A 15565-nucleotide genomic window follows, 5' to 3' on the forward strand; every position below is an offset into this window, starting at 1 on the left:
AGGTTTTAACAAGACATCATTTTTTTTAACCCCGAAGGGTTCCCTTAAAACAGGAAAACAACCAATACAATAGTCCTGAAATAGAATCAAAATAGTCTCTTGCCTTAGACTTAAGGGCTCATGTTTTTTATCAGCCGATCCAATCATGTTTACAAGATTCAGAGTAAATAAATGATCACTTATGAGGGAGAACTAATCACTGGATTTGATTCAGTTTGTTTGCGGCACTTACTAGCAAGTAAAGTACGTATTTATTAGCAGAACAGTATTTTTAGCCTTGTTAGGGGCCGTTCACAACAAAATACTTTTTATTCCACCGCACTCCTTTTCCAATGTTTTTCTATTTAAACTTGTGCTAGACTGACGTGTTTTACCATTGTGCTTGTTTTTTTTTTTTTTATCCATGCACAGTCCTTGCAAAAATGCGTTCTGTGTGAATGGCCCTTTAGGCCAGTGAAATAATCAGTATTTATTCATTTTGGACAGGATGCAATTCTTATCACTGAGGCCATTCACACAGAATGTGTTTTCTTTTAACTCGAGTACTGCATTTGTCATGCGCAAGACGCAGCAAAAGATGTTAGCGCTACGTTCAAAGACATCCTTCTAGTGCATGTTAACAGAGAAAAAAAAAAAAAACAATAAAAAAGTGCAGTGTAATGCATAATGCGTTCTGTGTGAACGACCCCTAACTCTTTACATGGCTTTACTGATTTCTGAGAAACTGTTTGTGGATACTCCTTCTGCGTTATTTATAATCTATTTTATAAACCACACGTTTGGTCGCTTGTGTAGGTGCGTGATAAGATGATCATTTCCTGTCTAAGTGGGTTGTTCCAAAAGTATTATAATGGGCCTGTCCAAATACCCACACTTGTGGTCTTTGCACTTGATGACTTGTTTACTACGATGACATATTTCCTGTAAGTGTTCAAGCGGCATGAAGACTGCAAGAATGAAATGTTATATACAATTAATTTAACTTGCACTGGAAAGTTTTCCTCACAATCTTTAGGGCACATGAGTTCTTGAAAATGATGGGATACACTTAGCTTTAAATACCGTTCTGAAGCAGTATTAGAGATGGATTTAGTGTGCTTTAAGGTCAGTCTTGCACACTTATTTCCTATCACGTATATGCATTCTCAAGTGATTAAGATCACAAGTGTGGGTATTGGTATTCACTGCTATAGTTTCAGATAAAAAAAAGTCGGCTGTGCAAATAATTTGGTGTATAGTGAGGAAACAGCAGGGCCATTCGGTTCAACAAAAACCACTAGAGAGTGTATTTGTGTGTATGAGTATATGTGCATGCTGTATGGCTGCTAGTAGCCTATGTGATGTAGTTGTGTATGATTTGGGAATAGGAGAGAGCCTATAAACCGACTCCACAAATGTTCTGGAGCTCGGGAGGTGCTTGTAAGATACTTGGCTCAGCTTGTAATTCCTCTTACATGATGCAAGCCATGACCATATAAGCATCAATGATTGGCGCAATTTCTCTTGACGAAAAAAGTCAAAAACAAAATACTTTTAGGCTATTAAACCAAAAACAATTAGCTTTTTAAATGCTATTTTAAACGCAAGCAACAACATTCATGAGGCAGCTCGACAAATATGATTTGAAATATTGCCAAGCAGTTTGACAGACACTAAAGCTGGTTTTGCATGACTGAAATAGCTGCCTAGTGGCGTTACAAAAATGACCACCAAGTGATTTGACTTTGAAGGGACTTTGGCAGTTCTTTGCCAGTATAAGCTGCAATGTGGACAGGCTTTATGCTAAAAAGTCTGGTTCAGTGTCTTTTTTGTCCGTTGGACATTTGGCATATGGTGGTTGAACGAAGGCATTTAGAATGAAAGGCAATTCATCAAAGACACAAAGTGGGTCAAAACAGCAGTTTAGTCAAGAGTTAGCAGGTGCAAAAGAGGAACCAGCACCTGTGGGCTTGTTCTGCATTTAAATGTTGAACCGTCACATTAGCTGAATTAGCAAGTCTGCATAAAAACGATCTCAGATCTCTGATTCATCATCTATATATTTGAATGAGATCTGAGTCTGACCTGAGGAACCAACCGTGGTTGAGAGTCTGTCTGTTTCTGTGGAACACCTCTGGATGTTTGCATAGTTGTTGTTGCTGTTCATGTTCACTGTTGATGGTGCTACTTGATGATGATGTTGTTGAGCCTGGTTTGCAGAGAACCTCTCATCTCCGCACCTGTTCGTCGTGTCCTTTACCCTACTGTGGCAACACGGCAAAGGTAAATGCCCTTTGTACAGGTTCCAGATTACTAGCATAGCTAGAATTAAAGACAATATCACCACCATAGCCACTAGGGTGTTCTCTTTTTCCTTAACGTCACTGAGGGATGCTGTAGTGCCGGGTCCTGACCACATTTTTAGATCATATGCTTTGTGCTGGACCTCGTATTTCCCCTCGACAGAACTGCAGGTGTAGTGGCCGCTGGCTTCTGCGGAGGCGCTGATGATCATTAGGCTGTCCGAGAGGATCTGGAAGGTGTCTGACGGTCTGATCGGTTGTCCGTTCAGATGCCAGTGAACCTTTGCCAGGTTGGAATAAGGCTGGCACGGCAGCTTCACGGTATTGCCGTGGAAAACCGAGATGTTGTCTGGTTTACTGCCACCTGTAATACAAGGTCTAGATGTAGATTCTACCAAAACATACAGTATAAAGATTTTGGGATATACTGTATTACAATTACCTATTGGTGGACATTGACTGGCGTCACCGTCACTCAAACTCTGAATCATGGTGCTGTGGATGAAAAAATATTACAGCAATCAGTAATATGCCAATATCAATATTTGTAATGGTGTAGACAATGGTGTGCGAAAATATCACTTAAAAATATATACATACATTTTGCATGAACAAATTTTTACATACATTTTTCTGACATTTAAACATTTTCCTATGAAATTTCCATCACCATATTGCATTATATTTATTATATTTGTTTTTTGACCTGGTTCTGTGTGTGCTGTCTATGGTAGAGCAGTGGCCAGTGTTGAGGTCCCAGCCACAGTACGGATCCCTGGCCAGAATGCAGTCCAGACACGCGTGGTACCGCCCACATTCACTAATGGACAGCTGCGCCACGCCCACCTCCGAACCCACGTACAGCTGTTGTTGGGATGACATCACACATAACTTAACATCTCTATAGACAATAATAGAGATTACAATTAGTTTGATTTGTCCCAACTGAACTTACATAACCCAAAATAATCCTTTAGAACAACACATGGCCGACACAGCACCATTTAAAAGTTTAAGGTCAGTAATATATATTTTTTAAAGAAATTAACTTTTATTCAACAAGGATGCATTAAATTGATATTGTTATTTTGTTTAATTTTGTTAATTGTTATTTTGAACGTTCTGTTCATCAAATAATGCATCACAGTTTTCACAAAAATATGAAGCACCACTGTTTTCAACATTGATAATAATAATAATAAATGTTATTTGACCAGCAAATCAGCATATTAGAATGATTTCTGAAGGATCATGTGACACTGAAGACTGGAGTAATGATGCTGAAAATTCAGTTTTGAATCACAGGAATAAATTACATTTTACAATATATTCAAATAGAAAACATTTATTTTTGTTTATAATAATATTTCACAATATTACTGTTATATAATATATTTTTCTAATATATATTTCTAATAAAAATATGCAGCCTTGGCGAACATTAGTGACCTCTTTTAAAAGATTTTTTTTTAATTTTTAAACTTAACTTAAAACTTTTGAACATTAGTGTATACAGAAAATAATTGTTAACTGCTATTTAAGATTTGACTTGGAATGCTATTCAACCCATGACTTTGGCATTGTTGTTTTACCAAATGAGTTACAGGATTAAAACGAGCTTTGCTGACAGAAACAGAGAGAGTATAAAATTGCACGACAAACACAGCTCATGACGTTGCTAAGTGAGAAATAAACACATCGATCTGCTTTTTACCGTGGTGTTGGAAAGTCGCAGTATCTTGATGGGCTCTGAGGGCTCAAAGACCTGAATCTCTTCCATAATAACCATCTCTCCCTCATAATTCACAGCTTTCAGCACTGAACCGCTCTCTGATACGAAACAGAACAGAAAACAATGCTGAAGACAAGACAACAATCTCAGTTAAACACACTTACACAGCTGAAGATGCCTTTAAATGGCTTGAATATATTATTCATCATATCATATTAATTATATTATCTGTATTAGTAATGGTGTAGATAGAAAAATCATTGGGTGAACATCACAAAAATATAAATTATTAATTAAGAATAATTTTGCATAAAGAAAATATTTGTGCATTCATTTTTCTGACAATTAAACATATTTTGTATAACATATTTTAATATATTTTTATATATTTATTTTGAGGGTTTACTAATTTTAAAAAAACAACCTATAGATTAACATAAAGGCATCTTTACTTGTGCCAATGAGCATGACGTGATGGCTGCTCCCGTCCAAGGCAGTCGCTGTGGCCACCACAATTCGAGTGAAAGCAATGCTGCTCTTCACCAGCAGGGCTCGCTTTCCAATGGGCGAGACGGCCTGGTCCAGCAGAGGCTTATCTTTAATGAACTGCAGCGTTTTGTCCGGCAGATCCAGGGTTTTGGTGAAGCCCTTTTCTCTGGCATGATTATCAATGCACTTTAGTGAGAAGAAAAGAGAAAGTTACTGAACTTTGGCATCCAATATTATTGAACGAGTGCCGAACACAATTATTGAACTAGAAGACTCACTGCTCCAGGTCGAGGGTCAGGTAGGTCGGTCGAGTACATCGCCCACTTCACAAACGACGTCTCGACGGTAAAAGGAGCCTTAAACTTGCTCTCTGAGAACACCCTCTTGATGTCTTCAATTTTGTATGCACATACTGCAGAGTACTGAGAGGAGTCTCTGTCGATCAGACACGACACATCAGTTTCAGTGGTTTGTAGCATCAAATCTTTGAAAGTTTGGTTTGAGAGTGCAAGTAATTGAGATATGCTTTAAACAAAATCAAAGAGCTCAAACTTACAATTGTAGAGTAAAAACACCATAAAAGACGCAGGTGGTCCAGTCACCTTGGCACAAGTGGAACATGTCCTGGACCAGAAGAGGCAGGTTAATGTTTTGAACGGGACAGTCAAGCCTCGCTTTTAGAAATGATGTCCATTTCTTTTGCAACGTCCTCTGCCCACCCAAGTCTCCCTGCGTAGGAAAAATTCTATCATTTTGCATAGATGTCATATGTGGTATAGACAGGAAATGCTGTAATGTTTCTTGACATGGGTTAAGCATATAGAAATGACTCCAAGGGAGTTTACCTTGCAGACACGAGCCACCCGAGAGACGTCCACCTTGGTGTATGAATCATATTCCACTGCGGTCTCACTGAAGAACAGATAGATCTTGTCGTCGTCCCCCTCTGGGTTCGATTCTCCCTCCGGGATGTGGGCCATGTAGACAAATTTTGGTTCTTAAATGACAAATTAATAACATATTTCAGTCACAATAAACTTCCTGTCAACTTTTAATGCATTTTTACCCGCACGGGTCAATCTGACTGCAGTAGATGTGAAAGATATGAATAAAAATGATGTTTATTCAGCCAGCGCTCATACCTGTATTTATATCCTGTTTTCGATTGAAGTCCAAAGTAATCAATTGTCGAGTTCACGCGCGTGATCATAGGTACTAAACCTATGCGCGTGAACTCGACAATCGATTACTATGGACTTCGACCGAAAACAGGATGTAAATACAAGTATGAGCGCTGGCTGAATTATTATCATTTTTATTCATATCTTTCACATCTACTGCAGTCAGATTGACCCGTGTTCACTCTGAAGGAATCACTCACATTGGCTGTGCACTTGTAATGACACATCAAGGATGTTAAGAGGCTAAAAGCAGGTTTAAAACTTGCCCTATTGAAGTCAACAGGGTGCACATTTTAAAAAGAGGATAACATGGTGTAGGCAACACCGATTTTTGTCGTTGTTCTCTGTATTGACAGCACTCCAAATGTACAAAAAAATGAGCTCAATGTTAAAATTGACCGGAGTTCTCCTTTAAGGTCTGGTTTCACAGACAGGGTTTAGATTAAGCCAGGATTAGGCCTTAGTTTTTAGTAGCTTTTATAAACATGCCTTAGTTTTAAGTGCCTTAGGGCTATGTGTTTTTCATTTTCATTTTTAACATTAAGTGTTTTTGAAGGTTCCGCTGTTTATACTGATTGAAATACTGCAACAGGTTCTGTAAATTGATTCCAAGTTCCCGAAACTTGCAGTTTGTTCACATATCTTTGTTTTTCTTCTCTTAAGAGGTGATCTAAATATTAATGGCTTGAAACAGATGGAAAAACTGACAGGCCTATGCTGCAGTTCTATGGATGTTTTGCACTCCAGTTCTTCGTGATTGAAAACTATGAATTGGCACAAAAATATTTCAGGGAATGAATGCCCATGAAGCAAAGATTTCAGCATTCAGGATGTCTACTTTCTGCAATTGAAATGAACGGGCATGCTAACAAATAACTATATCCAAGCTTATTAACACTCTTTGGCTAATAAAAATTGCAAAATTATTATAGTCTTTTGGATGAAAAAGCCACATGAAAAAATATGAATGCGAGTGGTGTTGCCAGGGTGTTGCAAGGTATTGCAACAAGATTTCTAATGTGTTCTAACTGTCTTTAGCACACTGCGGTTGAAGGTTTGTTTAGACATCCCCATGCTCTCACCAATAAGCCAGGCGCTTGTAGACTCAGTCCGTATGATTTCATCTGTGCTGCGCATCATAACTGGATCTAAGCCCCGGAAGTTCGTTACAGTGGCGGTGTATAACGCTCCATCTGCAAGAGACAAAAAACAAGAAAAAGATGATGTGGAAACTATTGGCACTAAATTAACTCTTGTTGATAGTTGCATATGAGTCCATATGATCTTGTCAGTAGAACTGTCAATTGTGCTTAATCTGTTTTTAACTGGCAAAAGTCAGTACGTACCAACCATCTCAGACGTGTATCGTTGAAAAGGATCAAACGGACATTTCCCCTTCCCCTCTTCTTGCTTGTTCTCTAAATTCAGCTGACCATTTGCATAGGACTAAGAATAACATGCAAAAAAAAAAAAAAAAAACCTTAAACACTGTATACTGCACATTCTATGTTTGTAGTGTCTATCTCTAACACTGATTACAACAGATGAGACTCACCATATTGCCACAGGATGGGTTGAATGCTTTGGTTCCACAAACATACATACTGCCATCTTTATTTTTATGAAGAATTCTGATATAGTTTTTGCAGTCATTCTAAAGAAAAAAACAACAACGTGGTCATGGGAAACAAATAAATGATGTGATCTTTGTGTAAAAAAAGACCTATTCTCAATTCTGACCACGATGTCTAACCAAGCAGAACCAAACGCTTCCCTTTCCTGTGTGTTCTTAGAATATATACGTTCATGTGGGTGTTTTTGGCTTTTACTTAGTACTTTATATATATCTGTCGATATCTGCTGGAATGATCAATACAGGCAAGTTGTACTTTCTTGCATGTTGCTTTGGATAAACAGTCTTAAAACATCCTTAAACATCTTGTCACATTGATATTTGCATAAAATATAAAATTCATGCAGCATCTATGCAATGACACATTTTGTATTTATAAAAAATAAAGATCATTCCATAAATGACATGTTAAGAATGTTGTAAAACTTTAATAAACTGAATACTCTGCATTCACAATAAATTAATACACTTCAGGAGATCAAAGTGTACATATCTGCTAATATATAGCAAGACAGATAATAAGACACAATAAAAGCTGGTGCAAGGTATTATTTGTCCAAACATTTATATAAATATATGTGAGCCAAAAAATGCACCTGTTTTATTGAATTTCAAATGTGAAAACTCACCGTAGCATCTTTTCCTTTATAGACACAGTCTTTTTGCTGCTGTGCTGTGACTGGCCAATTTACCTGAGGAAAAACAACACAACTTATCATCATCATCCCTGTATACTACACAAAAAAAATCACTGCGGATGATATTTAATGACTTGGTGAACTATCACAGCATAAGAAGCTTTTGAAACTATGCATTTAAGACCTCACCATGGCCTTCTTTACTGTAATGTCATCTAGATCGAGGGCAAAAATGGCATCCCTGGCACCCAGGATAAGCATATTGAGGTCTTCCCGCAGAAGCATAGTGGTGTAGTTCCAAATACCCTCCTCGCGAAACAAACGTCTTCCATTACCTAGCAACAAATGAAAGCCACAGTCAAGGGTAGGAGTTGCAAACATTTGCCAAAAATGGAAAAGTCACACACAGAACAACTAAATGTTGTTTGAAAACAAAGAAACGTAGTCCTGTATCTCATCTGTCACCTTTGGCTTGCTCAGTTGGAATTTAAATATACAGAAATACGGTGCGTGCATAATTATTATGCAAGTCGATATTCTGATCATGATTTTATTTCAAGCACATTTCCACACCACATCAATCTTAATTTTTTATATAATATTTTATAAGTGATATATAATTGTTAATGAGGGCTGGAAGTGAACAACACCTTATATTCATATTCAGGTTTTCTTTCACAGGTAGAATGAAAAAAAAAAAAAAAAAGAGAGCGACTTAACTTAAGAGAAATTATTAAAAGCCAATGAGAACTGATGTGATACTATAGAAATGAAAAATTAAGATGTGACCATTGGACAAGAAACGCTCCTTTGGACAGCAGGGTCACAAAAAAACAGGTTGTGAAGAAAAGATATTAACTGCAAAAGACTAATAATTAGGTGTGAAACCATCAGAAACCCTTTAGTCTCAAGTGCCACCATTTTCCAGAACTGCAACCTACTTAAGAGTCTCCAGAAGCACAAGGTTCTCAGAGACTTTACTAAGGTAAAGAATCCTGAAACATGACCTACACTTAATAAGAATCACTAGCTGAAGAGTTGTGAAATACATGAAGACTGAATGGCTTTATAGACAGATAGGTTGAGAGTGACTCTTGATAGAGCAGAACCTCTTCCTCTTGCACCACAGTTTGAAGAATTTATCTTCCAGAATCTGGAAGTAGGATTTGGGAGTTGATCTCCAGTACTTGTGCTGGTACCTCATGAGTTAACCTATCTGTCCATAAAACTATTTCACAACACTTGTCATTTTTATCAAGTGTGGGTCATGTTTCAGGATTCCTTGCCTTGGCAAAGTCATGAGAACCTGACACCTTGTACTTCTAGAGACTCCAGGTAGTTTGCCGTTCTGAAAAATGGTGTCTCTGGAGACACTGAAGCTCTGGAGCGTGAAACCAACAGAAACTCTTTTGCAGTTAACATGCGTCTAAACCTGTTTTTGGTGACCCTGCTGCACTAATGAGCAATGCTTGACCAAGGGTCACACCTTAATTTTACAGTTTCCATAGTAAAGCATCCATCTCATTGGCATTTAATATTGACTCTTCATTGTGAGTTAAATCTCTTTTTTGGCCCATTTCACATGTAAAAGAAAACCTGCTTAATAATTATGCACATCTGAACTTCCTGTCCTCGTTAACAATTATATATCACTTGTAAATGATTATATACAAAATCACTAATTATTAAGATTGATGTGGTTTAAAATTGGTAAAATATGCTTGGGCAAAAAATATTTGATCAGAATATTGACTGTATTATTGTAACTACATTTTACTGCACTGACACTATCCAATGAGAATTTTTTTTAACTGAATTAAGCTGGATAATGCCACTAACTCTGCAACATCAACACTGTTATCGAACTGAATTGATTTGAGCTGAATAATTAAACTATTATCTTCTGTAGAGCTTCTTTACAGCTGCAATTGAGTTAATTTCATAATTGATTAATTTAACACTGTTATTTTTTTGTTTATTAATGTGAAGCAGCTTTGAAAAGTATGTATTGTATAAAGCGCTATATAAATAAATGTGACGACTTATAATTACAACAGTTTTTTAATAAATAAATAAATCAAAAGAATGTTTAGAGAAACGCTAACTTTCAATTTATATACCCATCTTTTACCATGAAAATATATATTGGAAAAACTACCTTTAAGAGTCTTGATATATGAATGTGGGCATACAATGGCTTTAACATAATTTGCTTGCAGATTTTGATTTGATATTTTGTATCTAATGCACATAATTCAAACATTTTACATGCACAAATATTTTCTGAGACTACCTTACATCAAAGTACATGGTATTTTGATGTCCAAACATAATTGTCATAAATTACACTTACTTTTAATTGGCACTGTTTTCCGAGGTATGATATTCGATGTCGGTCCCTGTCCACCGATCAGTGTTGCTGGACTCCAGACATACAACACGCACAGAACAGCCAGCAGAAACATCATTCAGCGTTCCAGTAAAAATTAAAAAATAGTCCGTGATTTTGGTCTAAAAGACTGTGCGAATGCTATATTCCTCTGTCGTCTGTCTGTCAGAGTCTTCTCATCCTTGCTTCTCCCCTGCTTCAGTCCAGAGCTCTTCCATACTTAGATATATGACTTTAGCTGCAAAGAGGGATCTTCAGAGAAGCAGCAAAGAACGCTGTGAGGCCATCTGAAAGAGAGAGAGAGAGAGAGAGAGAGGGGGAAAGTGTGAACAGGCAGGGGTGCTGGCAGCAGTATTTCTGTCACTGCTATAGTGATGCTAATGAGGAGGATGAAAGCTTTTTCTTTAAGACCTTGACAGAGACACACGGTTCTGCTTTTCGTGCAACCAAATGACACAAAGCCAGAACAGCTCACCAAAAGACACCCACATCCTGATATATGTCTTAGAAACCCCCCCTAAAAAAACCCAAGATCTAGCTTCATAAGTGACACGCTCACGAATGCACAATCTGAAAAGTTAAAAAGTCTTGTTCAAGGCAATACACTGATAAAAAACCTCAAGACGTGTTTATTGTCATTAAGCTGGTGTTACCTAACAGACATATGAAGAAACAGGAAGAATCAAAAAACAGAAACCATTTTGTAACCCATGTTAGGTAGTTGTTAACTACTAACTACACTGTAAAAATATATATTTCAAAGTATATTGGGGTACATTTTACAAGAAAATAGTACTTCAAACTGCGTCTTTCTACTTTAGAATTTCACATTATGTGTTACTTGACGTTTCTTTGTAAATATTTGTTAAATTTACTAGAAATCTCATTTTCTAGGTCCAGGGTGAGTTATGTGCTAGAGAAAATGTAAATGCGTGACAAGTTTTGGGTTTCAACCAGCATTGTCAACAAAACCAATGAAACCAAAACCACAGAGGCCCAGTTTCACAGACAAGGCTTAGATTAAGACAGGATTAGTCCTTAGATCAATTAGGGCATTTAAGTAGCTTTTATAAAACAATATTTGACAAAACAATGGTCCCGGTATATTTTAAGATATCTCAGTGCAAGTTGCTTTCAGTTAAGACAGCTCAAACATCTATTTTAGTCTGAGACAAGGCTAGTAGGCTTAAGCCTTGTCCGTGAAACCATGGGGAAATGACTGCACATGTTTGAATGCACCCTCAAAACACAGCCTTTGGAAGCCTCCAACATCTGGAAACACAAGAGCTCATTGGTGCATTTTACTATCTGGTTACAACAGCATATGTTTACAACATCGCTGACTGCAAGCATGATTAGCATTCATGCCGTGATGAGCTGTAGCATGTGCTATCTGATAGATCTGATCAGATAGCACTCCTATTTCAACACGACATGTACATGTAAACACATGCTTACTTCTAAATCATTGTGGGAACTTCCTACCCTACTAGCTTCTAAAAAAGGCTAATCATAGTTACCACCGCCTAACAGTCTACAAGCCCAAAATTACACCTTTTGGGGAATTTTAGATAAAGTATGAGTCAAACATTATTTAATCCCTTAAATGAATCTTTTGTTGTTGTTTTTTGTCTATGAACACCCACATAAGGAAGTGCTACTTAACATTCTCAGAAAGTGTGCAGGTTAGCTCAACCTGACCCCAAACAGTGTCACTTCTTACATCAAAACATCATGAAGAGGAACAAGAGAGGCATTATGGGTATGTATAGTTTTTTTTTTAAAGAAACAACTTTTATTCATCAAGGATGCATTAAATTGATCAGCACAACTGTTTAAAACATTAGTAATAAGAAATGTTTCTTGAGCAGCAAATCAGTCTGAACCAAAATTGACTTCAAGGGCCGGTTTCACAAAGCTATTTTAGACCGGTCTATAGTGTTAGACAAGTCTAAAATTTGCTCATAGACTAGTCTAATGCAAGTTAGACTGTTTCACAAAAATAAAGACTGACTTAATTTAGACCAAAAAAATTAGACACCTTACCCCCAGGCTAACTTAGGTCTAAGATTCTATGTTACCTTGGCAACCAGCAGTAACAATCAGTTACATTACAAACAGCCAAAAGAAAAGGGAAAATGGCTCATAATTTAAACATTTCTTCTTGTTACTACATTCTCCGCTACATTTCCTAAGTAAAATGTCCTTGTAACTGTTATACTCCTCCAACAAACACATATTTTCCGCTGGGGTAAACTGCACTGGGCGGTTGAATGCGCTTACTCGATCCGCCATGTTTTTTGTTTTAAAAAGTGTCTTATTTTACCCAAAATGCATTGCAGTGTAGTCCTACTTAAGATAGTCAGAGTCTTAAGTGCTTTGTGCAACGGTCTAATTTAGATGTCTATCTGAAGTCTGACTATCTACTATATCTAAGCCATAGTCAAAGTCTATCTTTGTGAAACCGGCCCCAGGACATAAAAGTCTAAAAAGAGGTTGTTGGGGACATTAGAGGGATAGTTCACCCAAAAATTTAAATTCTGTCATTAATTACTCACCCTCGTTCCAAACCTGTAAGATTTTCGGATAACACTTTACAGTAAGGTTCATTAGTTAACATGAACTAAAAATGAACAGCTGTATTTTTATAATCTAACATTAATAAATACTGTAACAAATGTATTGCTCATTGTTAGTTCATGTTAGTTTATACATTAACCTTATTTTAAAGTGTTACCGATTTTTGTTCATCTTCGGAACACAAATGAAGATCTTTTTAAAGAAATTCGAGGGCTTTCTGTTTCTCCATTGACAGCTACGAGACTACCATTTCGATGCTTCAAAAAGAGATTGAAAATTTTCTGAAGAGACTTGATCACTTTATATGATGATCAGATTTAATTTAGACTTTTATTCACATTTAAACATTGATCAGTAAACATAAACAGAAGCTCAACCGAACCTGCTTTATGCGCGAGAACAAACCTCATTGGTTCCTGCAGAAGCTCAAACGTGCTGCATAACACGAGAATGAACCTCAATGGTTCCTGCACATCAAGCGAACATGCTTGAGCTTCCGTTTACCACAACTGTGGTGTGTTGATGATTGTTCATATGTGAATAAAAGCCTAAATTAAATCTGATCATCGTATAAAGCGATTGTCCCTTGAGAAAATTTGGACTAAACCGCTCAATTCTTATGGATACGTTTTATGATCTCTCTCTAAGCGTCAAAGTAGTAGTTGAGTAGCTGTATATGGAGGGACAGAAATCTCTCAGATTTCATCAAAAAGATTTTCATTCTGTTCCAAATATGCCAATAGGCTTTGTTGAATGTCACATGAAAAAACAGAGAAAAGGGCCTCATCGTATCCGCTAGTGTTAACAACATGACGGCGATATCTATGGGCTTTTAACCCTAACCCATTTCAAACAGGTTTCCCCAAGTATTTCCCCGTCTCTGCCATTGTTCAAACAAACAAAGGTGGCCCGCCCCAAAACTCACACCAATGGTTGAGACAACGCAGCAATGCTTTGATAGCATGGCAGACCCACAGTGTTCACACCTTTTGGGAATTGGCCTATAAATGCAGTTGATTTGAATCTGCAAATTAAATTTAAATATTTTAAAATTTGTATACTTTACAATTATATAAAGCTTCTTTATGAGCAGAATGTAGAAAAACCTAGCAAAGTGCATCATAGTATTTCCATTCAAATACCATTTTTGGACAATACCATGATGGTAATATCATGGTATTATTTTAAGTACTGTACAGAGCTATTCATATTATTGTTGTTAACTAGAACTAAAACTTTAAATAAAGCTATAGCCTGTTCCCTCTTACACAAGTGTAAACAAATCAGCAGTTTCCCTTACATAACAGTTTTGGTCTCCTCCTTTAGTTCCTCTGAAAATAAGTTTTGTGGCAATTACTGAGAAATGTGTATAGCATCAACTCACCATGCAACCAAATTCTCTGTTATTCTCTCACTTCTCCTGTGCTCGCATGAGTGGCTCCTCTTCACACACACAAACACTGCTCCAGTCCTCCCATACAGCAGACAGCAGAAAGTGTGTTGCGAGTCGTGGTTCTGCAGTGAATGGAGCTCATGGTGTCTGCTGCTCTGTGTGAAAGAGCATTAAACTGCTCAGATCCTGCAGTGTGGAGTCAAAGGCATTCTTCTGCTGGAGAGAAAAGAGCGAGAAAAACATGCTTTTAGAAGCTCTTCAATCTCAACAAGTCACTACAAGTGTCAGCGTGAGTGTGTGTGTGTGTGTGTGTGTGTGTGTGTGTGTGTGTGTGTGTGTGTGTGTTAAAAAAAGAGGATTGTAGGAGAGCCTGTATTGTGCTTTCAAAGATATGATTTTCAAGAAAACCAAGTTTGCTGCTGTAGAAAACAAAAGGAAAACCAATGTTTTGATTTTCTCAGATATACAACAGTTTCAAAACACATTTTTTCATTCATACTGAAGAAAAAACAAGACGTATGGTCTCACCTCAGCATCTTTGCAAGAGTCATCGGAACTTGTGCTTTAATCCAAACTGTTTTTAATGTTCGTAATGACAACTTGTTTCAATTTGAATGTTCACAATAACTTGACATAATCCGGATGAACTTGTTCTGTTGGCACTGTATGTTGGATCAGGTTTTTTAGCTTGCATTCATTATCTCACTAACATCTCACAGACAAAATTATTTTAATATGGAGGTCATTATACCTGCTAAACCATACAGCAACCTGGTGATGTCAGTTTTAGGGGTGGTATTAGGGGTGGACATTTTAAAATCTGGCCCTCACAAGTAAAACCTGTACACACACAAATAGGGCTACATGATTATCCAGCAGTCATTTCAACGTTTACTCACGGGTGAATCAACATCAAAGCTGAATCGTTGAATGTTGTGTCCATTTTGCAAATCGAATCAACCCTGATATTGTCGTTTCAACGTCTTTTCCAACATGATTGAATTCAATTTTAAAACTGATTTATAAGTATTTTGTCAACCTTTTAACAACTGACATCATTTAAATCCCCATTTGAACATTGAAGCGCCTGCGGTGCTTGGCATGTTCAGTGTTAAATATACAGTACTGTGCAAAAGCCCCAAAAAAGGTTTTAAGTCAGTTATTTATATCTTTTGCTGTAGTGTGTCAGTAGGAAATTTCAGTTTACATTTCCAAACATTCTTTTTGCCATTAACTGTAATAATCCAG

The 15565-nt window shown here is 37.1% G+C and overlaps 1 protein-coding gene across 3 annotated transcripts; it reads right to left on the reverse strand.

The window, feature by feature from the left end:
- Nucleotides 1-382: 382 nt before the first annotated feature.
- On the reverse strand, nt 383-15436 carry sema4e (semaphorin 4e). Of its 3 annotated transcripts, XM_084119722.1 has the most exons (16): nt 14846-15436; nt 14309-14530; nt 10309-10631; nt 8145-8290; nt 7947-8009; nt 7240-7338; nt 7031-7130; nt 6767-6877; nt 5349-5500; nt 5060-5232; nt 4782-4938; nt 4467-4689; nt 3997-4112; nt 2989-3146; nt 2725-2777; nt 383-2646 (listed from the first exon to the last, which is right to left on the reverse strand). In XM_084119722.1, the coding sequence occupies exons 3-16, from the start codon at nt 10421-10423 to the stop codon at nt 2015-2017; spliced, it is 2298 nt and encodes a 765-aa protein (XP_083975848.1). In that variant the 5' UTR covers nt 10424-10631; nt 14309-14530; nt 14846-15436; the 3' UTR covers nt 383-2014. The 3 variants fall into 3 exon arrangements, with proteins under 3 accessions (XP_083975848.1, XP_083975847.1, XP_083975849.1); XM_084119721.1 differs by having other exon boundaries at nt 14309-15436; XM_084119723.1 differs by lacking the exons at nt 14309-14530; nt 14846-15436 and adding an exon at nt 10756-10916.
- Nucleotides 15437-15565: the final 129 nt, after the last annotated feature.

Source organism: Abramis brama, assembly GCF_963993115.1.
Source record: "Abramis brama genome assembly, chromosome: 7".
Classification (NCBI taxonomy): domain Eukaryota; kingdom Metazoa; phylum Chordata; class Actinopteri; order Cypriniformes; family Leuciscidae; genus Abramis; species Abramis brama.

Bases quoted from the DNA above. Each gene is read 5' to 3' on its own strand.
- sema4e (XM_084119722.1), bottom strand. From the start codon at position 10,423: ATGATGTTTCTGCTGGCTGTTCTGTGCGTGTTGTATGTCTGGAGTCCA. The intron at 8,010-8,144 runs GTGAGGTCTTAA...GTTTTTCCTCAG, and splicing joins TTACAGTAAAGAAGGCCATG to GTAAATTGGCCAGTCACAGC. The intron at 4,113-4,466 runs GTAAAGATGCCT...GTTTCGTATCAG, and splicing joins CGTCATGCTCATTGGCACAA to AGAGCGGTTCAGTGCTGAAA.